The 26568-nt window shown below is 46.7% G+C and overlaps 1 protein-coding gene across 1 annotated transcript in view; it reads right to left on the reverse strand.

Moving 5' to 3' along the window:
- LOC126531945 (arginine kinase-like) overlaps positions 1-26319 on the reverse strand; it is a 41424-nt gene extending 15105 nt beyond the window's left edge. Inside the window, exons 1-5 of the mRNA XM_055070717.2 lie at positions 26200-26319; positions 23714-23764; positions 20555-20674; positions 17531-17584; positions 7991-8193 (exon numbers count right to left, since the gene is read on the reverse strand). Coding sequence (XP_054926692.1) covers positions 7991-8193; positions 17531-17584; positions 20555-20674; positions 23714-23764; positions 26200-26213 — 442 coding nt within the window. The 5' untranslated portion in view covers positions 26214-26319. The remainder of the gene's footprint in view (positions 1-7990; positions 8194-17530; positions 17585-20554; positions 20675-23713; positions 23765-26199) is intronic.
- Positions 26320-26568: the final 249 nt, after the last annotated feature.

Raw genomic sequence — 26568 nt, forward strand, 5'->3', positions numbered from 1 at the left:
ACTCCCTTCGGGAAACAGTAAACGAGATTGTATCTCAAGTCGTCGACTTGCGTAAGGAATTGCGCAACACATGAAACTTCAATGACCGGCCCTATGCAACTCGTCAGCCTCTCCCGCCGCCTTCTATGCAACGGTCGTGTCAACAACCTAAGCGCAGTTTTTCATCACAGGGCCTGTGCTACTACCACCGACGTTTTCATGCAGCGGCCCATCGATGTTTGTCACCCTGTTCGCGGCACACTGGAAACGATCAGGCCGGCCGTCAATAACAGTAGCGGGCGATCACGGCCATACGTCAAGCAGCCTTTTCCATATAACCAACCGAACCACAGTACTGCGTTTGTTGGTAGACAGTGGTGCCAAGATCAGCATAATCCCTGCGTTTAAAGCTGACTGGTATCTCTGCGCAATCAAGCTCCGTACAAGCTATCAACTCTTGCGTCATCGCATCTTACGGGCAGAAGTATCTTACCCTCGGTCTCGGCATTAAGAGAAGGTTGCGATGGCTATTTCGGATAGCAGACATCCGCTATGCCATCTTAAGGGATGATTTCTTGAGCTATTTTCATCTGCTCGTGGACATGAGCCGCTGTCGCCTGGTGGATACCATGGCGGGTCTTTCAGTCAACGGCTTTCTGTTGCACGCTACTGCTCTGAACCCTACTTTCATCAACCTGCCTGTCTCACCGTATGCAGCTCTACTCAAGAGTTTCCGGAGATTACTACACAGTGTCCGATGGAGAAAACCCCTAAATACTCTGTCATCATCATAATCATCATCATCATCAGTCTGGCTACGCCCACTGCAGGGTAAAGGCCTCTCCCATACTTCTCCAACTACTCTGGCCTTGTGCTGATTGTGGCCATGTTGTCCGTGCAAACAATCTCATACGCCCACCTAACTTTCTGCCGCCACCTGAGACGCTTTCCTTCTCTTGGAATCCAGTCCACGACCCTTAATGACCATCGGTTCTCTCCCCTCCTCATTACGTGTCCTGCCCATGACCATTTCTTGTTCTTGATTTCAACTAAGATGTCATTAACTCGCGTTTGTTCCCTCACCCAATCTGCTCTTTTCTTATCCCTTAACGTCACACCCATTATCCTTTCCATAGCTCGTTGCGTTGTCCTCAATTTAAATAGAACCCTTTTCGTAAGCCTCCAGTTTTCGGCCCTGTAGGTGAGTACTGGCAAGACGCATCTGTTTTACACTTTTCTTTTGAGGGATAATGGCAACCTGCTGTTCATGATCTGAGAATGCCTGCCAAGCGCACCGCAGCCCATTCTTATTCTACTGATTATTTCAGTCTCATGATCCGGATCCGCGGTCACTACTAGCCCTAAGTGGATGTATTCCCTTACCACTTCCTGTGCGTCGCTACCTATCGTACACTCTGTAACCCGGTAAAGTGGAAAGTTGGGCTAGTTGGTGATTGATCATAATACCTTGCTGGTGAAGCAGCGCACTGACACGGACACAAGCAGCGAGTGTCGTCTTTTCTTGTGTGTCCTCACTGTGTCCGTGTCAGTGCGCTGCTTCACCAGCAAGGTATGATGCTCTATAATCCATTGTAATTGTTTTACAGGCCCACCCGTTCACTGCCACCCCCGCCGACACGGTCCTGATAAATTTCGAGTTACCCGCAATGAATTCGAGCACGTGTTCTAAGTAAAAATTATTCATCCATCGTCTAGCTCGTGGTTGTCAGCAACATGGTGCCTCAGAAGAACAATGACGGGTGGTCCTATGGTGCTTATCGCGCCCTGAGGACAGGTACTATTCCCGACCGATAACCGCTACCCAATATTCCGGGTTGCACTACCTTTTTAACCGGCACAACAATCTATTCAATAATCGATCTTGTGAAAGCCTATCACTAGATCCCCGTTCAGCCAGTCGACATCCCAAAGACTGCTATAACTTCCCAATTTGGCCTTTTTGAGTATTTACGCATGCCTTTCGGTTTTCGCAACGTAGGTCATACCTTTCAGCGTTTATAGACGAAGTCACCAGAGGCTTACCATTTTGTTTTGCCTACATTGATCATCTCCTCACCAGCAGTTATGCTGAAGCCCACAAAGCAAATCTACGTCAACTTTTCACTCGACTTCGTGATTACGATCTCGTCATCAATGTTGACAAATGTCAGTTTGGGGTTCCAGAGGTCGATTTTCTCGGACACCACATTACCAATCATGACATCACTCCGCTGCCTGAAAAAATTCCGGCCCTCATCGACTACCCACCACCAAAGTCCACACGTAGCTTGCGAGGTTTTCTCGGACTCATCAGTTTTTATCGGCGTTTCATCCCTGCATGCTCTAGGTTGATAGAGCCTCTTGAAGCACTCCTTTCCTTTTCGAAAGCTGAGTCTATCGCACTTCCTTGGGACACGATCATTGATCAAGCTTTCACCGCCGTTAAGACCGCACATCACAAGCCGCCCTCCTGCATCACCCTTCACAGAACGCTCCCACTGGCCTTATGGTGGTCGCTTCTTCTGAAGCTGCGGCAGCCGCTATTCAACAGTGGATTAATGGTGCATGGACCCCTATCTCCTTCTCCTGCAAGTTATGCGACACTTAACTCCAATACAGTACTTCCGGAGGGGAGCTCCTCGCGGCCTACTTCGCAGTGAAGCATTTGAGGTACTTCCTGCAAGGGCGACAACTTATAATTCTTACCGGCGACAAACCACTTGTTTCGGCTTCACGTTCCTGCATCACCATTCATCCTCCTAGAGAGCTCCGGCATCTTGCTTTTATTGCCGAATTCACGGCAGACATACGCTAAGTCAGTGGCAGGCTCTACAGGGTAGCGAACTCTCTTAACCTTATTACCATCATCGTCACAAGTTCTGTCCACCTTTCCTTATTTTCACTCGCGGTGGCTCAAGCATCCGACAATGAACTTCCACCACTCTGATCTCCTACTTGCCTTCGCTTGGAGCAAGTCAACTTCCCCGACCAAGACGTCACACACTGGTGCGACGTTTCACCTTCACCTGACTGTACCCGCATTTATGTTCCTGCTCTTCTTCGTCGTGTTCTTTTTGATACACCGCACTCAATCCCATCCAAGCATACGTGCCGCACAACATCTTATCACCGATTGTTACATTTGGCCGCGCATACGCGCTGATATACGCAAGTTACGTGTATATCTCTGGGTCGGCACTTGTACAGCCTGTCAACGTCTCAAGGTGCACGCTTCGACATCATTCACTTGGACATCGCTAGCCCTTTGCCACCATGCCGTGGTTAATACATATTTGATTTTATGTATTGATAGGAACACACGATCGCCTGAAGCAACTCCAATGCCAGACTTAACGGCGGAGACCGTTGCTCCTACTTCTCTGTTTAACTGGATTAGCCGTTTTGGTGTGCCATCAACGGCGACCACTGATCGAGGCAGACAGTTTGAGTCGGCATTTTTCATGTTTCTAACATTCCTTCTGGGTTGTGCGCGCATTCGCGCAACTGCTTACCATCCTGCATACAACGGTATTGTCGAGAGGCTATATCGACACTTGAAAGCTAGACTCGCCTCTCATCCTCCCGTGGAGGATTGGGCGTCGCGCCCTCCAATCGTGCTGCTCGGCCTTCGCTCAACACTCCGACCAGAACTTTCCTGTTCTGTAGCTGAGATGGTTTACGGCTGCACCCTCCGTTTGCCCGGTGACCTCGTCCACCCCGTATCTACGCCGATTGTTTCGAATCCATCTTCTTTCGTCCAGCGTGTACGCATTTTCATGCAGAACTTTCATCCATTGCCAACCTCTGCTCACACGAAGAAGCACGCCATTTTCCTGCCCTCAAACTTGCAAACATCCTCATACGTTTTTCCGTGGTGGCACGCCTCGTCGTTCTCTTCAGCCCCGCTACAACGGCCCTTTCCCCGTCATCAAAGGTTCTGCGCGATCAGAGTGAAGCCACAGTTGCTATCGCAAGAATCAAACCGGCTCCCGTTATCAGCCCCTCTGTCCGACCCCTGTCTTCAAGTGACCGCGGCCACTTGTCCACATGGGGGCCCATCTGGGACAAACTTTTCTTTTTCTTCTGGCGCGTTTCTGGTTTTAGACATCAACGAGTAGTGGGGTACGGTTTAGGAAATGAGGAAGAAGAGTTAGAAACGATGGAGTAGACCAACTGAAGGGACGTACAAATAAAATCTCCGTGTTATTAACTGTGGTTCTTGGTTACACGTATTGATAAGTCAGAAAGAACAAAATACAGGTGGTGGGCGACGCCGCGTTGTTGTTTCCGCACGTGTGCACTGTGACCATCGCCTCCGAGACCGGGCGCGTGAAGTAATATCGGAGACCAGGTGAACTTGAACTTTGACCCGGAAGTTTGACAACGTCTGACATGCCTTGAACGAGCGCCAGAGTAAAAAGCTGAGCTAAAGGCAAACATTGTTCTAGCGTACACAGAGACGAGTGAGCGAAGAAAGCCTGTATATTGTCCGCTCTACCATGTCTTTTTCTCGCGTGAGAAATGTTAAATATATTACATGATAGTTATTCATTTATTGATAAAGAAGGACCAGATTTCATTTTAAAGGAGTAGAAAACGCAACTTAGACGCCTCTGGGAACATCTTTGTCTCCCCCCCCCCCCCCCCCCCCCTTGAAGGTACAGCTACAGGACAATACTGGTAAATTTGCGAATTCACACTGACGTACTGACACTGTGCTTGGGGTGTAAAATTGAAAATAAACAAACAAATTACGAATAAATTTGGCCTGCTCTCTCTGTATGATTCGATAACTGTCCTTCAACTAAATTGAAACATCACCAACTGATTTTATATAAACTGTTCCCACGTGATGGGAACAATGGATACATTGATTGAGGCGTCTATGTCCAATATGCTTGGTGTGGTCCCATTTAATGCAGGTGGGAACTTTAAGGTCACGCTTGAGCGTTTGAGGCGAGCAAATGGTGAATATTTACGTTTATAAGTTTTATTACTTCGTTTTTTTTCGCTTTTCGCCAGCGCACTTCTGCTGCAGCAGTGAGAGAACAACGTCAATATTCGCGCAATATTCCCAACGTCATTGGTGCTGTTTCAGAGATTAATCAAGACAGAGTAAGAGAGAACGCATCGTAATAAATATTCACGCATCCACGTTGTATTCCTTGGAGACGACGCAGTTGACTATTCCACGTCGTGCTTGCCCTTCAGAAGAAACTATCAGTTTCAATGAACCTTGTTTCACGGCGCGGGAAACCTCTGAAAATTAGTTCTCGAGAGGCATTCGCTGCGTCTCCTAGGCTGCCAATACAACCTTCTGAGAGGTGCAATTTTTGCGCTATAGTGCAAACAGTATCATGAAGGGGCGACACACGACACAAGACTGTCCTATCTTGTGTTTGCGTCTCATCCTGTCCTTTCAGCTGTTTAGGACTGTTAAAGAAAAAACACTGCTTGCGGCATATCCGGCTGATTGCTATTCTTATCTTCGCAACTGGTTGTTGAAAAGAAGAAACATGACTTAGAACGCGTAGGAAATCATTGCATTTGAATTATGTAAAGCCTAAAATTCTGCAATGCCTACCCCCGCTGCCCCCGAAAAACAAGAAACAACAAGAACAGCAACAACTTGTCAGTCATAAAACTTTTCTCACGAAAACTCTCATAGCCTGAAAGCGGCGCGCATACTTCTCAGAAGATCCTGAACGGCAGCTCATGGTAATGAAAAACCGTGAAATGGTTAGCCAAAGCAATGCACAAATTGTTAATTCATTAGGTACAAATTGAGTCTGAACTTGTAGTAAAATGCTAAGATACACAAAAAAAAATAAAAAAATGGATATAAGTATTTATTAGTAAAAGGCTTGTGTGCGGTAATAAAAAAAATATGCTCATATTTTTAGGGAGTTTTCAAGCGCTACTTCGCCTCCAAAAGGTATAAAGGGCAGCACAGGCCTTCAACTGAAGTATCACATTGATGAACAAGTGAGCCTCGGCGATTCCATTGCTGAATTTTCGTAGCCAGGCATTCTCACCGTCTAATGCAACGCACTGCATCGTAGTGATATTTCTTGAAGGGCACGCGCGAGATTCGCCGAGGGGCATTATTGATGCGCAGCTTGCGTTCAGTCGCGGAAGCGCAGTGCTATTGTAGACTCGGTGGAGTTGAATTTCCAATTCTCGCTCGACAAGGACCGGGTAGAACGCTAAATGAGTAGCTTGAGGAGCCCGTCTAACACTTTAGTGCAAGTAGGCGTCAACGGAGGATCGAGTTTCTAGCCCCAGTTGGTTGGCGATAATGAGGAAAGGTACAAGAGGCGCTCAATAACTAATCTACCTATGTGTCAAGAAGACAAGTCAGCACGTCGAAACAAGTCTCGGAATGTTAAGACGCATCTCGAAGTTACTTATGCACAGCAGAGTTTGAGAACGTTCTTGTTGTTCGAATAAATAGGATGCTGGGAGAAAGCTCGGGCGAAGCAAGTAAGCATATGCTCGATCTTGACCACGACTCTGTCATAAAATTTCGCACTAAAGAACAGATAAGTCTAGAGGAGATCCAAAGACACCTGACAACAGTTTATGATAAGTCTTCCCCGCCTTTAAATAAAGGAATGTTCGGGAACAATCATATTAAGTAGGGAAGAGCCTGCATTGAAGATGACCGTCATACTGGACGGCCTGTTCGGTGAGCTTCAGCAGAAATGTGCACGAAAGACAAGTAGTTTTCGCTAGATAAGTTGGATTAACATTTATAAGATAGCCGAGAAAGTGTGTGTCTGCGTAGGTTCCCTTTCTAGAATTGCTCATGAAAACTTTGGCATGTGTAAGGCTGGTGTAAAGTGGGGTCTGAGAATGTTGACATTACTTCAGAAGGCTAGGCGGCTTCAATGGCGCCACAAGAAGGTAGAACAGCTTCACAGTGACCCGGTAATTCTATTTCATGGTTTTGTGAATAGCGACGGGACATGGGTCTATCACAAAGATCGTAGTCCAGAATGAACTCAATGCAGTGGAAGCACAAGCCCTCACCCACAAGCAAAAAATTCGAGACCGGAAAATCTGCTAGAAAAGTTATGGCTAGTCTCTTCTGGGAAGCTGAAAAAGCTCTGCTTTTGAAGTTCATGCCACATAAGACCACCATAACTGAGGCAAATTGCGGCAACCACAAACCAAATTACGGGAAGACGTCAACAAGACAAAGAGAGCTAGTGGGCCTAGTGTAACGTAGTGTAGATTACATTCCAGTAGGATATGAAGGTGATGTAGTTGGTGAGTGGTCATCATAGAAGAAATGCGAAAAGACGGTAAGGACGCGGGCAATCACTGATTTCATGTCTGCTTAATTATTCGGATTTCGAGCTTTTTTTCATCGTAAATGAGACGTTATGAGTTGCATAGAAAGGAACAGTGCACACTGGATGCGCCGTACTGTTGTTGTCCGACAGCAGCATCAACGCGTTCAAATATCTGATGGCTGCGGATCGCTTATCGTGTTTCGCCCTCTCTACGTCGCATTCTACGCAGGATCAATCCACAGCCTCAATCAGTGTTTCGCGACGATAGCTGCGTGTCACCATCAGCAATCAAATGGAAGATCCGGCAGCTGGCATCCAGGAGAGTTGGTGCAAAATTCAGGCATGGGATTCGTAGTAGTAGATCAGCCGCGGGTACTATGTGACATTTCCTACAACACACTCTCCGTTCAGTAAGGAAGTGGTACTCTCCCTCGTATGATGGCCTCGAAAAAAGCGTTTATTTATGGTATTGTAATTACATCCGCTGTTAACACCCTTATAACGCCCCTTAATAGGCGGGTGGAGTAGGTAAGGGAATAAAAATATGTAGCCAATAGCAGCCAGTTCTACTTCCAGTTCGGTGGCGCCACGCTTAGACTACTCGGCACGGAACAGAATTCTTAAGAGGGAGTACAGTTTGCTGTAGTCAATAAGATCGACGTAGCTACCCTTTACAAGAAAAGTGTGAGCCTTTTTCGTCTAGGGGCACTCACCGGACTGTATTACGTCAAGTAGTGTCGCGCCCATGGCCGTTTTACGGTGCTTGAGCTTGTCGAAGACCTCCTTGGTGAGGTACTTCTTGAGAAGCGACTTGCAGTCCTTGGCATTTTGGAGCTTCTTGAAGCCTGCCTCCAGCTTGGACAACGTAGCCTTGTCTACGCCTCCACGTCCTCTGGCATTTTCCGAAGACACCACTCTGCGAAAATGAGGTGCCAAGAAGCGAAGATTAGGTTGAATAGAACGGCCATACTATACCCATCGACTGCTAGATTGAGCGTTGTTAACTTCCCAATACTCAGCTTTGGCCTAAGCGAGCTGCCGTAGCGGACTACGGGCCTGCATTGGTCTCATAAGGTGCCTCAGCTACATTCAAAGACTTGGCATAAGGATACTTCTTTATGCAGAAACATCCACAAGAAGCCAATAAAAAGTTTTATTATAAGGACTGAATGGGGCTGCCTTATTTCGGGACACGCTGGCGTCCTCGCAGAATATTGTATGTGATAGGCTTACAAATTCCTGTGGGGAGGTTTGACATCCTTTTGTAGGATTCCAGTGAATGTCATCCTATGAAGCTACAAGAACCGTTACTGCAGCGAGGGATAATTATTTCGCAACGAAAGAAAGCGCTATCCTTAGACGAGACAGGAAGTTTACCCTGGAAGTTTGTAACTTTTATTGAGTCTGGATACGTTCAAGCCTTTTGCTATGTTTTATAAGACAGTTTTACGAAGGTTGTTGGGAATTCTTTGTACTCTTTGTCACATGACGAACCCGTAACCTCATGCATAGCATGAATGAAACGATTAATTATGAAAAATGTAACACGGGTAACTTCAGCGGCCATTCTTCTTCACCCTGTAACTGTAAGTAAAAGGCAATACATCTTGCAGTTATCGTATCAACAATACATTTTAATACGCACCTAACCACTAATGCTTCCTCAGTGTGGTGTAGGGGTCGTCAAAAGCGCGCATGAACGCTGTCGGTTTCTAGGACTTCTCACTATAGCGACGGCGAATATTTCAGACAAACGGCCATAAGGTAGAGGCGTTTTAGTAGAAACGCCTAAAAGGCGGCGAGTATAATGCTCTGCGTTCCAACCAATCAGTGAGTTCCAGAAACGGTGAACTCTGTCAGTCATGCTTATATTAGTAGAAATGGTGGGAAGCTTAGGTATAGGCCCCTGTCAGTTTGTATAGGTCGGCTATAGTGATGTTGCAGCGGGGCACAAAGCCACATACTGTGCGTCACAACATTCTTTTAAACACTCGGTGAAATCACGCCCCCACCTGGCTTTCCTGTCCACAGAATACACACAAGCGTAATGACGGCGCTGTTTAGTAGGCTATGCGAGCGGGGTGCGAGTTGCGGTTTCTGTGTTAGCGTTTTACGATTTGAGCCAAATAAACAGTGACATGCCACAGCAGTCAAAGTCAAGGAAATATGACCGCCTATGATAATCTTTGCATGTGGGCTGGCGTTTGACTAAGACCGCAGTCAATGCCTTCGACTTTATAAGCACGCTCTAAAGTTAGACCGGGAGAAAACTGCTGACCAATTTGGGTAGAAATACACTATTTGAAATAACTGCTGCAAATGTGCAAAACGTGAAGTTGTAATCAATGCTCACCTAGGTGCAACGTCACCGTTAGATTACGAAAATCGCAGTGCGGAGTACGAACACATCTTTAGAAGGCTTGAAAATCCGCAATAGCTCGTTGAGACAGCTTAAAACAAAATTTCTGTTCAAGACTATCATAAATTCTAATATTTACAACTCATCGTAGACTTTACTAGCGGTACCTAAGCCTTTCATGTGCTGGAGCCGGTCACCAACGCCAAGCATTGGAGCGGCACCCTTGGTGTCTGGCCCTGCAGCACACTGCTGAAGTCGTAGCGCGCCACCCTTTTCTTTCCATAAACCCGCTTTACATAAACGCATACCATGGAAAAAGTGAAGGCGCAACTCTGACGGGGGCAAATATTATATATGTAACAATAATCTCGCTTTTTTTTCTTCAGCATACAGCTAGTAGATAAAACAGAGATGTTTGATCCATAAGATTTGGAAATACATAACTTGAAGCTTCAGCAAGACCTGTTATGGCGCAGCCCTGTCGCCGACCGTGTCACGTCGGTAGAACAGACGGTGTGGGTCGCAAACCGTAAATAAGAGCGCGAGCAATGCATCGCGTAAAGGTCTAAGATGAAGAACAAACGTGCCTTGTGATCGCTTCCGGCTCCGACGAGCGGAAGCAATGCCCGAAGCAGGGACTGCAGCAAAGCCCCCATCGCTGGACGAAATCCATGGTAATGTTCTCGGGCAAGCCACGCAAAGAAAATCAGTGATGTCAGCTCGCTGGAAGTGGGACTGCCGACGATGTCTTCGGTTTGGGGGCCATGAGGCAGCGATGTTTGCATGTGAGAGTCGCCGAAGCCGTCGATGGACACCGAAGGAAACATGAGACTTCTTCTTCTTCGGCTCAAGGGATCGCAAGCAACTTCTTCTTCGTTAGCAGAGAAGTACTAAAATTGAGTAGCAGAAATGTTCATCGCACGTCGTGCCATAATTTACTAATTTCACTGCTCCTCACTCACCGGCAGCGAGGCGGCTCACAAAGTAGCTACTCGCCGAGCAAATGAGCCAGCCCAGCCGGGCACGACAGGAGACGGCATGGTCAGCTACAACGAAACCACCAATTCTTATCGGCTAGGAAGGTCATCCCGAGCTAACAATGAAACGGGCGGTAACCTGGCGCCTCCTGCAAACAAGCATGCATCCCAACCGGGTGGCCTGCAGCAGGTTATATTCAGGGCAATACAATGATCAATCTAAATTATGTACGGGTACGGCAGATGTGTTACATACTATATATGGGCATGCTCGAAGGCAGCTTCTTTCGAGGGCCGCAAAATTCAAAACCGGCAGCAGTGGGAGACCCTGCTGCTTAGCTCAGACCAGCGAGACCAGGCCTCGGCTGCCCAGCTAGCCGGAGCAGCCGCTGAGACCCAGGGGATCTCGGTCGTATGCTAGGCGGAGGGAGGCTGCGTCCGCGCCCGTGATTGCTGGCATCAAGAAGTGTTTACTCTCTCTGCTTCGTGGCGTCCTGTCGCACATCAAGATAGACAGACTACCGTTTTTGGATTCACTGCGACTGATATAGCAACACGCTCCGCGTTAACCCCCTACCACGTACTCGCAACTGCGAACTAATCCTAACCCCAGCTTCTGAGTGACCTATCGCAAGAAACTACCTTGACGAAGTATTTATGGCAAATATTTGACTGAGCATGATTTTAAACATTACATTTACATTGGACTGAGGGCGCCCAAGAAGTATTGCACATCCTCGTGATAAGGAATGCTTTTCTTTCGCTCTGATATCCTGAGAGAGTTATCTCGGCCCGGCATAATTATTTCTTAGCGGAGACTTGATTTGTTGTTTACTTTGTCACCTACGTGATTCAGTTGTGCTTTAAGAAGGAAAGATGGCGACTACACTGACAAAAGAGGCAGCTTATCGTTTTGTGCAACGTCCTGATAAGTTTTCCCACGCCGACTAAAATTAGAGAGCTTTAGCAGAGTTGTCCGCTCCGCTGAGACCGGCGAATCATAACAATTTGAACGCAGCCGCTCAGCTGAACGCTACCGGGAACACTGACGCGCGTCCTCACAGCGCACATAGCGGCAGCGGAACGTGGAACCACGTTACGCTAGAAACCCGATTTAGTGGCGCGTCAGACTGCGTCTAGTTGCTTTCGTAATCGTTTTACAGCCAAGCTGAGAGCACGTCGATGCGTTCTCTGGGAGACGCGCTTGTTAGTTAAGCGAAATCGATGCACTCTAAGCAGCAAGCGGTGCGCGTGAAATGTGTGCGGAGCAGAGCGTAAGCAACGCTCTGCTAAAACTGTCGATTATGTGCTAGCTCCAGACAACGGATTCGGTGGCCCTCAAGTTTTTCACGCAGCATTGGCGCCGGAAATAGCCACCCTTGTCAGACAAGAGATACAGATAAAAAGTTTACAAAGGCACTAGTAACGCAATTAGGACCGAAGGAGTTTGTAAAGGTCGCTGGTTTCATCAAAGTTAACGTCTTTTTCTTCTAATCTTTGTTCCGACTTAGCAGTGAACCGTTCCAATTCCCATAAATCACCGGCTCCTGTATAAGCCCTAAGTTGTCCCGTCATTGGTCAGCTAGAATGATGAAAACGAACAAGGGCTTAGCGCTACTTGCTCATGCTGCGATGCTGCCACCTGCTGCTCTTGCTGCCACCTAGACAACTTTTTAAACCTCAAAGCAAAGATGAAAGTCAGAGAAACGACAAAACCTCACAACTGTAGGCAAGTGACGATGTATGCGTGAACGGCTCATGTAATAGTCAAGTGTCGATCTCCGTTCGTCGATGTGTGCGCAGACCCCAAGGTAACTAAGGTATTTTGCGTGTTAACAACACGTACACAACGTTTTGTGAACTGGTGTGGGAATAGCTTAAGTTGATTTTCACGAACTAACCTTAAACACGCATCTCTTTGCGGACTGTTACGCGCCTTTGTGCCGCTGTGCCTTAGAGGTGGATATGACAAGGCGAGTTTCGCGTGTTCCGGGAACCGCGCATTCAAGGTTGGTCACCGTGGTGTCTGCAGTTATGCGTATTGGTTTCCGCCTGCGACCTGCGACGCTTCCGGGAGATACACGGTAGATGTGACAGGCACGCAGGGACGAGTGGTTCACGAGCAGTTGCGCTCACTGTAGCCTGTAAATGAGCTCTGGTGTTGAAGTGTGCTTGCGTTATAGTTTTACGTCTGCGGGAGTGTCTTTACATGCGCTTAAAATGCCTCTCACACCAACAGCCCTAAGCGCCCGGCTGAGTAGAATGCATTCTCATGCTTCAGCATCATCCTTCTTGCAATCGCCGGACAGCCGCAATTGCTGTCGCTACAGGAATGTTACCGCGATGGATAAATATTAATAATCACATTTACAAACTGCCCTTCCGGGGATGCCAACGACCTGACCAGGATGCGCCAGTGCGGACGCGAAGATTGCCAGCCGCGCAAACTCATCGTTAATGAGTTGGCTCGGCCCTCCACAGGGGCTCAGTCTCAGTGGCTGAGGCGGTCTGGTGGCGATAAGGGCATAGGCTAAAGGTGATAGCGGCCGTGTCTGGGTGGGGAAGAAATGCGAGAACGCTCGTGTCCTAATATTTAGGTTCCAGTCAAAGAGACGAATGATGTCAGAATAAATCCAAAGTCCTCCAGTAAGGTGTTCCTCATAACCTCCTGTGTAGTTTAGGAACGCCAAGCTCCACAACTGTTTTTGGTGCTTTGAGGCCCAACCACAAGGAACAAGGTTTCGACGGGATTACAGCATCGGTGTCTGTCGGCCTCACGCGGCGTCAAGCTTTGATAGCTACTTCTAGCATCGGCGCTGTGATTTGTCACATCATCTAGGAGTTGTTTGGCGTGTTCGAACACGTCCTAGATAGATGTATCCCGGAGGTGTTGAATTGGCCGACTTCTGCCTCGAGCGAGCGTCGCTCCCAGCGTCGCTCTCTTCTTCACGACGCTGGCGAGTGCCGACACAGAATATCCGTTGGAAACCTGTTCCTTGCGGTTGCGTATTTGCATGTGGTGCAATTAAGGAGTGATTACACGACACTCTGAAAAGCAGTACAATGAAGCACCAACTCGGGAAACTAGAACTAGCTATTTAAACCAGTACGAAATGTCAAAATTTGGGCACTATTAACAAGCTCATTGGTTTACTTTTACCCAGGTTTTCTTAAATTTAACACAACGAAGACACTTTTGGATTCTGAAAGATTGTTCATGTGAAAGTTTGCCGCGTTTTCCCTGTCTACATTCTTCTCGTGTTGAAAAGATCACCGGACATAGGTACTCTAGCTAAGACACCGGATGTGATAAGGGCAAAGATTAGTGCTTTCGCGAGAAATAGGTTACAGAGTGAAACTTGGACAATAAAAGGGGGCAAAGTGATCAATAATGTTAACACAATAGTTCCCGAGGTAACGTCACTAACGGTGCCAAAACATGAGTACGATCCCTGCGTTGGTATAAGGTAGAAATGTTACAGTGATGTTTCACTTCGTGAACGTGCGCAAGCGTATTGGCGCTATACCCTTTTGTTCACTGCGCGTAGAATAAAAATGCTTCGATTGTGTGTAAGTGTGGCGTTTTTTTTCAAGGCTCATTTTTATTTTGTTTGTCTTACATCCAGTTTTCGATTTTTGTAAGATGTACGGAACATTAGGAAAGAAGGTAAGCACTGCAAAAAAATGCACAGTCTTTATTACTTCAAGCAATTTAGCAATACTATACACCCTGCTCGTTTTCCCCTTCTTCTCCTCATTCCTCTTCTGGGGTCTTCTGGGCACACCAAGTCCGCGCCTTTTGCCGGACTTGTTTAGGTCGTGCCCGGCGCTTCGCGACGATTTCGGGGTCGGTCAACTCGCGCTTGGCCCGCCGCCGCTTACGTCGTTGCTCCTTCCTTCTCGGTCGGCGCTTGGCCTCTTGATCAGGAGACGGACCCGGTTCGTCCATAGCGCACACGGAACGCGTAGCAACTGCCAGAGGAGGTCTACCCAGCGCGCCTCCACCTACCCTCCTCCGCTACGCCTCCTTTCTTCTTTCCCGATTCGCTCAACGCCGCCTAGACTTTCCTTTAGGTGGCGTTGCTTTGCCGTGCGCTGAGTGCATTTTTGCGTATTTTCCCCGCGGCGCGAGCTTTTTCGTCTCATGGCGCCTTCCTCCTGCGCGCTTTTTCCCTCGCGGCGACACACATAATCTCGCCGGTTTCACAGACGGGACGTGTAAGCTTGTGCATAGGAAAAATCACTTGCGATTTAGCGATAAATGCGAGAGGAATGCGCTGCGATTCCGTCGCACCTCTTTGAGTTCGCAGATCCACGATTCAAACTGCGTTCACCACGTACAAGAGGTTGTTCAGGAGCTCAGTCGAAAAACGTCCTGCATCTTCGTGGAGCTGAAACTGACAGTACTCCGTAGCAGACCATCATTAGCCTAAATTTTATTACACTGAAGGACAAAGGCATCTACCAGTGATCTCTAGTTGCCCCTGTGTTGCGCTAGTTGATTCCAACCTGCGCCTGCAAATTTCTAGTTTTATCACTTCACCTACTTTTCTGCCGTCATCGACAGCACTTCCCTTCTCTTGGCACCCATTCTGTAACTATAATGGTCCACCGGTTATTGTTCCTAAGAATTGCGTGGCCTGTCCTGGTTCAGTTTGTTTCTCTTTACGTCAACTAGAAAATCGGATATCCTCGTTTGCTCTCTAAGCCACACCGCTCCCTTTCTGTACCTTAACGTTAGGCCTATCATTTAGCGTTCCATCGCTCTTTGCGCAGTCATATATATATATATATATATATATATATATATATATATATATATATATATATATATATATATACACTAAACTCTCAGTTGTACGAACGTCGGTTTATCGAATATTTCAGAATAACAAACTTTTGAAAAATACCCGGCAGTTTTCTTATAGATTCTATGCAAAATTGTTTCACTTGAACGAATTTCGGAAGTCAATATTTCAGTTTAACGAACTCGTTCAGAGGACCAAGGCTTATTTTTACGATCAGTTAGTTACTCAGTTATCTGATCGTAACTTATCAGTTACTATCAGATACTTCGTTTCAAGACTATGCACAGTGTGACAGTGCACTGATTACCTGTGCTGGACAGACCGATCTGGAGATATTTTCCAGTGTTCGTCCTGAAGAAGAAGAAGAGTGCGACGAAGAAGAGGCAACTGCCGAGCCAGTTTCAAGCCCTATAACTCTAGCTGAGGTTGTAGGGTACATTCGAAAGTTGAAATACTTTGTGTCTCAACAGCAAGCTGTGCCAGAAGTGTACAAGAACATTGACTCTTTGGACAGTTTGTTACTTCCTGTGCTTTAAAAGTACAAGTGCAGAAGAAGATTACAGTTTTTTATTTCTGAGTGAGAAAGGCAGCATTATAGCTGTTATGAACCTTGTACTTGTTGATATGTACAAATTCCATTTCACACATTTCTAACACTATGGATGCCATTTCTTTTGCTCCATGAATTTCACTTGAAACTTTTGACTCTGTATGCAATGTCTTAGGTTGGTCTAGTGAATATTCAGTTTAGTGAACTTTCAGTTAAGTGAACTATTTCCTGCGGTCCCTTGAAGTTCACTCAAGTGAGAGTTCACTGTATATATATATATATATATATATATATATATATATATATATATATATATATATATATATATATATATATATATATATATATATATATATGCGCCTCTTTCACGAGACTGGCCTCCCACACTTCACGCACTAGTTTTTTTTTTCACTTTGACATTCCTGATGCTTACACATTATTCAAAAAAGAAAGCTGTAGTGCTTATAGAACTTGCTCAAGCACTCAGCGTAGATTGTCGCATCATGCATGCTCTAAACAGCTGTGGTACCTGTGCAATTATTCTACACTTTCATTCTAACTCTTGAAAATTCACATTCTTTCTTAATCAGCTTACTGGAGCACCTTGAAACAGTGAGCGCCACCATGAACGTATAATCGCAATCCCTGCATCAAATGCACCTGCGCAAGCAAGTAGAAGTAATATCGCTGAAGACTGTGCCAAACCATAGCAACTGAAGTTCACGTGTGGTCGCCCAAGTAAAAGTTGCAATACCGAGTTGATTACGGGATCTAAGATGCAGACCTGTGACTGGAGTTTAAGGTAGTTGAGTACGAAAGAGTGAGTGACCGCAAACGTTCTTCCTCGAGTGGGAACGACAAATATTACATAACGTTCTACTAGGGAACGCAAACTGCTTGCGCCTCCAAATATAATACTCGCTAATGACAATACCTTATCGGGAATTTCGCTATTTACACAATACAAACTTATTCAGGAAAGGTTAAAGCGTTTTTCTAGCAAAATAACTATGCATTCCATAGAGGACGAAACAGCCTGAAGCCTACTAGCCGAAATTTCAGAAACAGTTTTCAGAAACAGTTGCTGTAATGTTTGTTGCAGTCAAATCAACTAAAATTTATTTTGGCATTATATAAACGTATCTTCGAGGCCACCTTCATAAAAAAAGCTACACCAAACTGTTTCACGGGGCAAAGGAGCCAATGGCAGGCGACAGAGGAGAAAGAATAGCGATAGTGGTGACCAAATATTGTGATATAAAGTATAATAGAAACAGCGAATTAAAGCTTGTCCATGGAGTGGAATTTCTACAAAGTACGTATTGAATATTTACGTGTGCTGAATATGCACAATACGAAAATACTCGATCATGAGGAAACAGATGCACATTCAAGTTAGATCAACAAAGGATCGAACATAGGCAACGCTTTAGAGAAAGTGAGTGTTGAAGTTTGACTCTCATCGTGACTTCAGTTTGTAAAAGCAAGCACTTCGTGAGAGGCACTAGGTAAAATTTTGACTACTAGGAAATTGAAAACCACCGGAGAATAATACTTACTTTTGAATAAGGGTAATGTAGCGCCTGCCGCTATCCCCGGGCATCGTCGTTTGGCTTTGCATGAGACGAGAGAAAAAAAATGAGGACGAACGCAGAGAATATTTTACGCGGTCACGGAGAATGTGAAGTGGAACGTTCGAATGTCATCGCTAAAATAACAACAGATCCATCAGTAAATTATAACCGAATAGCTCACTTCTCAGAATACAATTCAATCGATTCAATTACTTTTAAGTTGGAGAAACGAAGACCCTTTCAAAGATAACCTTCGAAAATAATTTGTCATTTAACTCTGAGTGCACTTTCAGTAACGGACGACATTCCATGAAACGGGATTATTTAATAACAAAGGCATTTTAAATTTTGTTCTTATGAAGCCCGCTTTCGCTGATTTATTATTTGATGCCTGAATGAGGGACCGAAGTGTTGTGGCCAGCATGCAGATGGCGTTACAATATCGTTTCACCTAAGGTCCCTCTATAATTTTCAAGGTAGCGACATCTGCCGCGCGCGCCACCTAGGAAGTTCCTGTAGCAGACGGCGCCCACGATAAACTGCGGCGCCGCGGCATTCGTGAGGCGAAAAAATGTCTGCACACTTGTGGAAATAAAACCTACTGGTGCCTGACTGTGGTGAAAAACGAAAGAAGGGCCCGAACTGCTAAATCTAGTCCTTTAATTTCAAATGAGCGCTGAAAGAAAAGCGCTCAAAAGAGCGGAATGAGGGCTTGATCGCCTCGATTCCGCATGTTTACATTTCGTTCGTTTGCACTCAATCACCGCGCGAGCCTTGGTGATTGCTTGCGCTTAATCCCGTTTGCTCTGTTAATTATTTTGCTTGTAAGTGTGCTGCGTACACATAGCGGTTACATTGAACGAAGAATTCGGGTAAAAAAAGAAGGCTGACAGTGGCTTGGACCGAAATACTTTCCACATAGCGTCGCTGAAACGTGCGACCATCACGGTAACTAAACATCTTGTGTATGTGTGTGGGTGTGGAAACGAGTGCGCCAACAGACTTCTTGACGCTGAGTGTGTCTGTCGCGTAGCGATTACACGACGACTGTTGTGTCTTGCGGTTCAATGCTACGAGGCAGTGCAACTGCTGTGACATTCTGAAGCGGTGGTATCGTGTGAACGAGTCTCCTCGATCGTGTTCGGGCTGCCAGAGCGATATAATCTCGCGGCACACCAACATTGAGCGTAGTGTGTGCGCGTGTGTGAATGCGGTTGACTGTTCTCGTGAACTGTGCGACGTCGCCACGTAAACTTGAATCATGACGCGCATTGTTGTGTTTATGCCTTTTCACCTCCGTGCACCGCTAAAGCCCCGTAAGAATTAGAGGGCCCTTATAGGAAACGCACGTTGATTGGCTTAGCTATTACTGCACTGTGCTTTGCTGGCAATCCGTGTATCAGTTCTGGCGTTTTTCTTATGTTCATTTGCAGTAGTGTGTTTTTCATCAGTAAAATGGCTTCGCCGATTATTGAAGCATCTTCGAGTGTAAGGGAAACTTGGAAGGAACGAGCTTGCAGCTGTGTGCAATCTACTTTGATATGTTGTATTACACTGTATTATTTGATGGCCGATAGCAGTGGCTATGCAGAATTTGTTTTCAAAAGCAGAGTAATGCAGGCACTTAGGAATATATTTATTTACATATGCAATGCCCCAAATACGATTAGGATATGCAGAGTTGGATGACTTTTTGGACATATTGTGAAGCGCAGTCAATAACGCGCGCGCAAACACAGGAAAATAAAAAAGTAGAATTCGCTGCCCAAGTTTGCTGAAATTTCGCAGTAATGCAATGCGGATATTTGTCAACGAGTTAATGGGCTTCTGCCACACTATTTACTTGCATGCTAGGTCATGCTGCACTTGCTAAGTCAGCGGGATCATAATGCACTAAAATCAATAACCTCCACAAACTTCGGCCGTCAACATTCATGCGCGCGAATGAAATAATATCGCAGCTTTGCACACACATGTGTATAGTTTCTCTCGCACCTTCGTATCGCTCTACGTTACTTTCCTAGCATAGTCGTGCAGTTACCGACGGTTCAGTCTTTCCGTCCAATTCTATGCGACCACATTTATCTTCTGGTTAGGTTTTGTTTGCCGCGCGGGATGCAAAATAACTTCTTGCCGTCCCTCCGTTTGATCTCGGCACCCACCCGCACAGCAACAAGGCATTTCGCTCCTTCGCATCCTAGGTCATACTGAGCTATTCAGCGGGCTCATAACGAACTAAAATAAATGTTCACCACAAACTTCGGCCATCCACATTCATGCACGAGAGTAAAATACTATCACAGCTCGACACACGCACGTGTATACTTTCTATCGCACCTTCGTATCGCTCGACGTTACTTGCCTCGCATGGTCGTGCAGTTAGCGACGGTTTAAAGTCCTTCCGTTAAATTCTGTGCAACCGTACTTTTCGTCTGGTTGGGTTCTGGTTGCCGCGCGCGATGCAAAATAACTTCTTGCCATCCTTCGTCCGGTTCCGGTACCCAACCGCACTGCAACAGGGCATTTCGGCCCTCCCGGAACGAAATTATCGCAGCGATGTACATAACACAACAGGCGAAACGCGCGCACTTCGCCCGGCGCGCAGGAACTTTCATGGCGGCAAAGGGGCGGAGCAAGGTCACATGTCACCGTTCAGCCTATCACTTTCAGGTAATAGAGTATCGTAATCATCGGTGATTTTTTTATCTTTCTTGCCGCGTACCATAAAGACTGGAACCACCTATTCTGAGAGATCTGATATTGTGCGGCTCCAATAGCGTCCGAAATTGCTTAATGTTTTGTGTCTGGTTTTCGAGCTGCTGCACCAAGAACGTAAGCCAACTCCCCCCTCCCTTCCCCCGAGTGTTTTCTATTCTTGTGCTCTCTTTCGTTACATGCACAGGTCTCGCAGACGGGAAAAGAAAGCTAGAAATATGCGGTAGGGAACAAGGCACTACTAGCTAGGAAAATGTGCTGTCGTTTTCTTGAGCGGGCCGGATGGCTGTTCACCTTGTACTGGCGTACATCGGCCCGGCTGGCCCGTACATCATGGGTGGTGGCTGCTGCATGAATTGCTGCGGCATCATGGGCACCATCATCGGTGGCGGTGATGGAGTGTGCTGGCTTCCACTGAGGGCAAAGCGCCGGACAGATTTGTCAGCGTCAAAGTGAGTAAATAGCGAGACGAGTACTTTGTCCATGGGAAATATTTTAATGTTACAATACGTAACTGGCACTGAACTTTGAATAAGCGTTTAGCGTTCGAAGGGGGTCGGGAAAGCAATATGTGCCAGTTACGCACGTTAACATTAAATCTTTCCCGTGGACAAAGTGCTTGCATTTCAGTATTTAACTAACGTCTTCAAACAGGTGAGCGTCACTCCCTTGTACACTCGCTTATTGGATTGCACCGATTGACTGATTGGACTGGACTGGCCTTAGGGGCTTGGAGTGATTCGATTAATCAATCGATCACATCACCCCAGGCTGGTCGATCAAAGGAGCGACCGAGCGATCGACCGACCAACCGAATGTAGGGATTTGATTGAACTGGAATAACTGAACTGACTGGGCAAACTGACATACTGACTGAGCCAGACTGGATCAAGGGGACTGTACTGACTCGCTGGCTTGCTCTCGCTGACTTGCAGATGACGCTAAGATTAAGGGCAACCAAACTAGACACCATATAGGCTTGTTTTAATTAGGTACTTCCTTAAAGTGGTTACAGCAACTAAAGCACTGTGTTTAAGCGAACCAGTACTGAGCAGCACATTTCTAGATCTGTATCATAAGAAGCCAACGGACACTGACACCAAGGACAACAAAGGGGAAATTGCTTGTGCTTAAAGGGGTTGAGACATCAAATGTTGAGGCTATAAAAAGCCTGTTGTAGGCTGCTTCTGTATGCGAGGACAGCGACAACGAGGTATTGTGCGCTGCAAACATTTCAAAATAATTTTAATTCAGCTCTAAAAAGTCATTAAAAGCTCCTTCTCGTGGTAGAGACCCATCGCTAGCGCGGCTGTTATGACGTGACAGCGGAGGAACGAAAATGTTGATCGTAGCACACTAGCACAAAAACGTGACGTATGATGAGTAGCGATGAAATGCCGATTACGAAGCCTGCTGAACCCAGCGACCGAGCATAGCCTCCACTATGACCGAGCTACATACATATAGAAATCCTTTCTTAATGCAAAGAAGGGGTAAGGCGTGCAGACACGGACACAGGAGGAGGGAACTGGACAACGCCGCACGGCGGCCCGCGAACGGCAAACGGCGTGCGGCGAGTTGCCGTGCCGGTAACGTGGACGGGGCTTTACACGTTGAGGCTCCGAAAGGGACCAGGATATGTGGCATTCGTGTTGTCCACTTTTCTTGTGTCCGTATCTGAACGCCTTACCCCTTCCTTGCATTATGAATTCTTACCAACTAGCTCAGCTTTCTGTCGTTCTAAATATCCTTTCTGTATGCTACAGGCTTCTGGAACTTCGTACCGCTGTGCATGCCCCTGGCTAACCGAGGCATGCACAGCGCTGTAGCGGAGAGCAATGGACGCAGCATCTGTGAGTCGTATAGTTCGGCAGCTCGGAGCGGTCTTTCGTTCGCTTGGCGTTTCTCAACGTGTAAAGGCCCGTCCACGTTACCGGCATGGCAACTGGCATCTCGCCGCTTGCCGTTCTTGGACCGCCGTGCGACAGTGGTTTTGCTCGCGAACGGCCAGATTTGCTTGCCGTAGGGAGGATGGGTTCGGGACACATTTGTGCGGCAGCCGTACGGCGAAGCGGCCAATCAGCGACCGAGGAGTGGTTACTCTGGCACCGACGGCAGCCTCCCCGCCGCTGATCGTTCGGGGGCGCTAATATCGTCGCTAGGCCTCTTCCGGTTCACTTCAATGCTAAAGCTGATGTCGCTTCGGGATGAATCACCGACTCTCACAAGCCGCATTATTTTCTTACCGTTGTTGTCGCTCGTTGCAATAATTATAATAAACGCGACATGCACTTCGAGTCGCCAGTTGTTCACATCTGCTGGCAGAGAACGCGTATGCGTGAGCAGACGACGCGGCATAGTTTTACGTCACTATTTCTTGTGACCCACGTTACTTCCTCTCCTACGACGTCATATCATCACCCGGAGCCGCGAAACCGAAATCGCTCGGTATAATAAGGCTATTATTAAATTATTTATCCGGTATATATGAATCTCGCCGTGTGTATCGTGCTTCCTGCAGCAGTACTCAACGCTTGAATTCAAGAACGCATAAACGAAAATTTTCATGTATCCACCCCTTTAATAGATAAAACAAAGTAATGATAAAGTAATGGAAATGAAAGTGGATGAAGAAACAACTTGCCGCAGGTGGGGAACGATCCCACAACCTTCACATTTCGCGTGCGATGCTCTACCAATTGAGCTACCGCGGCGCCGTTTTCCCAGCCGCTTTCTTGGGTATTTATGTTTTCTAGTAGAAACCTGGGAGCGCTAGCCAGCGCCACCACTCATAGACCTTGGGGGCGGATGGGGAACATCCTTTTTGCCGCAGGCGTCACGAGAACGTGATCTTTTTGAGTGAAATCCCCCCAAAATGCGAAGGTTGTGGCATCGTTCCCCACCTTCGGCAAGTTGTTTTCTCATGCACATTCATTTCCATTAATTTATCGTTTCCTTATTTCATTTATTAAGTACAAGTAATTTCCCCTTTGTAGTCTTTGGTGCCAGTGTTTGTTGGCTTCTTATGATATGACTAATGAAAGATCGCGCCCCTCGGTTAACCCCCTTTCTTCTCGTTTATTTCTAGACCCAATCACACAAAACACAGACACAACTGTAACGTACAAATTGTAGCCATTATAAACTCTGCAGGGCGCGTCATTAACCGCTAACTTCATGAAGGTTTTCTTCCACATAAGCGATATCTAGAGCTTGGCTATATAAAAAAAGCGCCTTTTCCGCTTTAGAAAGTTGACTGCGTAGTATACGTTGAGTGCTATAATTGTATGCGTTGACTTGCTTAACATGCGTGGGATTTTCTGCAAAGCGATAAGTACGTATGCAAGAACTTATGCCCAATTTGACGCACAGCACGAGCTCCGCTTAAACGGCGGGTTCCACTCAACACTCTATTTAACACCATCTAAAAAGAAAACCGGCTTCGACACTTGCCTGCTTTTGGTGACATTCACTCGCGTCTGCGAGCTGATGTCGACGTGGATCCTGCGAAGCGAATGTAGAAAAAGTCGCAGTATGAAGGAATTGTGATATTTTCATCATACCAATACAAAAAGTTGGTGTTTAGGTTTATTCTGCACTATAAGCATTGTCGAACCTTGGTCCTGCAAGATCGCTGGAAGTTCTCGGGAGATGCGGCTGACTACAACTGAGGATGGTCCAAATGAATATATACGCTACTTTCGTCTGTAGCACTCGGCATCGAAGTGACATAGGCACCATTGGAGTGGTGCGGGCTAGGAGAGTACAGTTGCTGCTAGTAATACAGGAACGTCCAGAGCGTTCCGGCATTCTTATTTCTCATCTTATGTCACGCCCGTTCCCTTGTGGACAGCTGTCTTGCGGGCCAAGCATGGTGCGTGCGCGGCGCTTGGAATTGGCATTCCTGTGTTAATATTGTGAATAAGTGGTGTAATTGGTGTAAGCCCATAAAAAGTTTTTCAATTTTGCTATTCGCATAACTGTTATGTGCCCTTGAGAACCATGCAATGCGTTTTCACATCCACATAGTCCATGCGGTTGTGACATTAAGGCGCTGTGATGACCAGACTGACTCCGCTAAGTGCTTCCGCCTTGAGAAACAAAGTACTTCTCATCTTACGCAGCTCTTACTTCATACACACAGGTGCCACGACAAAGCATGCAGATGGCCCTGGCTGCATTTATTGCTCAGTACTGTTACTATTAAACCGGCAGATTATATAAACACCTGCCTGCAAACCGTGCCTGATACGTCTGCGTGTACTATGGGTTAAACCCTTCGATGACCAAAACCTTGATTTTGCAAGGTAGATACACAACTTCTTAGTCAAATAATAAGCTAACATATCAGAAAAAATTTGATCTTCGTTTGAAATCTACCAGATTTCTCCACTGCAAATCCAACACATTCGCTACGAGTGCAAATTTAGAAAAGCATTTTCACATCAGTAACGTTCATCAAAGTTGAAACGGAGCAGCGCGTACTATGACAGGGACAAGGAAGGAGTGCTGTCAAAATACGCGCTGTTCTGCTTCAAATATGGCTTACCAACTCGCCCAAACGTCCGTTTTAACGAGTTCATCAAAGGAAGCGTCTGCGCCTACAGGAGGTTCCTTTATAGTATATGTTCTCGCGTTGGTGAGAGAAGCGTAAACTAAGGGTCGCGAGACAAGGGCGCGCTCAGTTACTGGTCGCTCGTTCCCCTTGGCCCTCGTGTTAACTCTAAAACAAACTTGCTGGCTAACCGATTGCGTATTTAGCTGTTTTTGAGCATCCGCTTTTGCCCATTGTCACCGAAAGGTTCTAAAATTTCTCTTACGTCGAGTAAGGGCGAAATATCTTTCGGTATGTTGCTCTTGAAGAAAACTCAGCACTTATACATAGGAGGGCCTCTCAATAAGGTAATTCGGCAAGTATAAATATGATTAATGCTCAGGCACATGACTTGGATGCCAGGAATTCGGCACTTTTATGCTTACGAACACCATATGGGCTGGGTTTCTTGAAAGTTTCTTGAAAGTGCAGGAATAAATGTAATAGTTGAACGTTTTGTCGAAGCAAAATAAACGTCATATTATTGCCTACTACAATCAAGGTACCCGTCTTCAATTACTGTTCAATACGGCCACGCCGCCGCACAGAACAGTGAATGTTTTACAGCTGTTCATGTGTCGTGTGGGGCTTCAAGTGCTGCCAGCGCATGTACCATAGCGATGGCAAAATTAGAATACAGGCCGAGAGGAAAACTTCAGTTCTGGCTAGCTGGTCCATTCTTAGACTCTGGACAGCACCGCGCGAAAAAAATTGCGCGAAGGCAGGAAAACGTAGTCCAAACACACGTTCGCAAATGTATAAACGGGGCTAGCTAGTGATACGTAACGGCAAGGCACGCTGGTTGAATGGCTGAAAAATGTCACACGACACGCGCAACAGTTACCACACGGGACGCAAGACACACAGCAAACACGGGACATTGCCACACGGGACACAATTACCACACGAGTTACCACACGGGACACAAGACACACAGGAAACAAAGCGCGATATTTAGTGCTTTGTTTCCTCTGTTTATGTTTTGTTCCATCAGCGTGTGTTTGCTCAGTGCAGTCCTGCGAGAACCCGCTTTGCCGTAAGCCCAGAACTGTTGCGAGTATACTGCTGTTTCAACTATAACACAGTTCCAGCTTTCAGACATCTTCAACTATTGCGTCACTGTCCTTATTGTCCGCGTGCGTTTTCTCGTCCGCACTTTTGCGCGAAGCCTAGTCTCGAGTCCAGGAATGTCTGCGAACTACTTCTGCAGAGCAGAACGTAGGCGGCGACGTTCGTCGTAATCGAACGAGCCCTGCTGTTTGCACCGGATCGCTCGTTGAAGCGGCCGCCACGCAGTATAAATTCGTGCTTCAAGATTGGAAGCAGTTCGGGCACTTGGACTCACCGCGATTTACTCATGATTGATGCTGCGGAGTGTTCTTGTCGAGGTGTCACTGGTCGCTCAAGCCTGGTCTCGCCAGGCGCCGACTAGCGAGCTGGCCTCGTCGGGTCTTCGTCGGGTCTTCGCCGTTGACGCCCGCTGCCGCCACACCGCGGTGCGCGTCTTCGTCTTCTTCTTCAGCACTTCCTTTCTCAAAAGGTGAAGGACGTGTGCGACAGCTTATATGATATCTGCTCTGAATTATCATGTCGCAATTGTTATTTGTTTCCAATTTTACCTTTACCGGTTCTTCATTCGTTCCTGCAACTTTGAGTGCGCCCGGTCATCCGATTCTTCGGCTCATTCCCCAGTCTTGGTGCGCGACATATTTCA

Source organism: Dermacentor andersoni, chromosome 4 (assembly GCF_023375885.2).
Source record: "Dermacentor andersoni chromosome 4, qqDerAnde1_hic_scaffold, whole genome shotgun sequence".
Classification (NCBI taxonomy): domain Eukaryota; kingdom Metazoa; phylum Arthropoda; class Arachnida; order Ixodida; family Ixodidae; genus Dermacentor; species Dermacentor andersoni.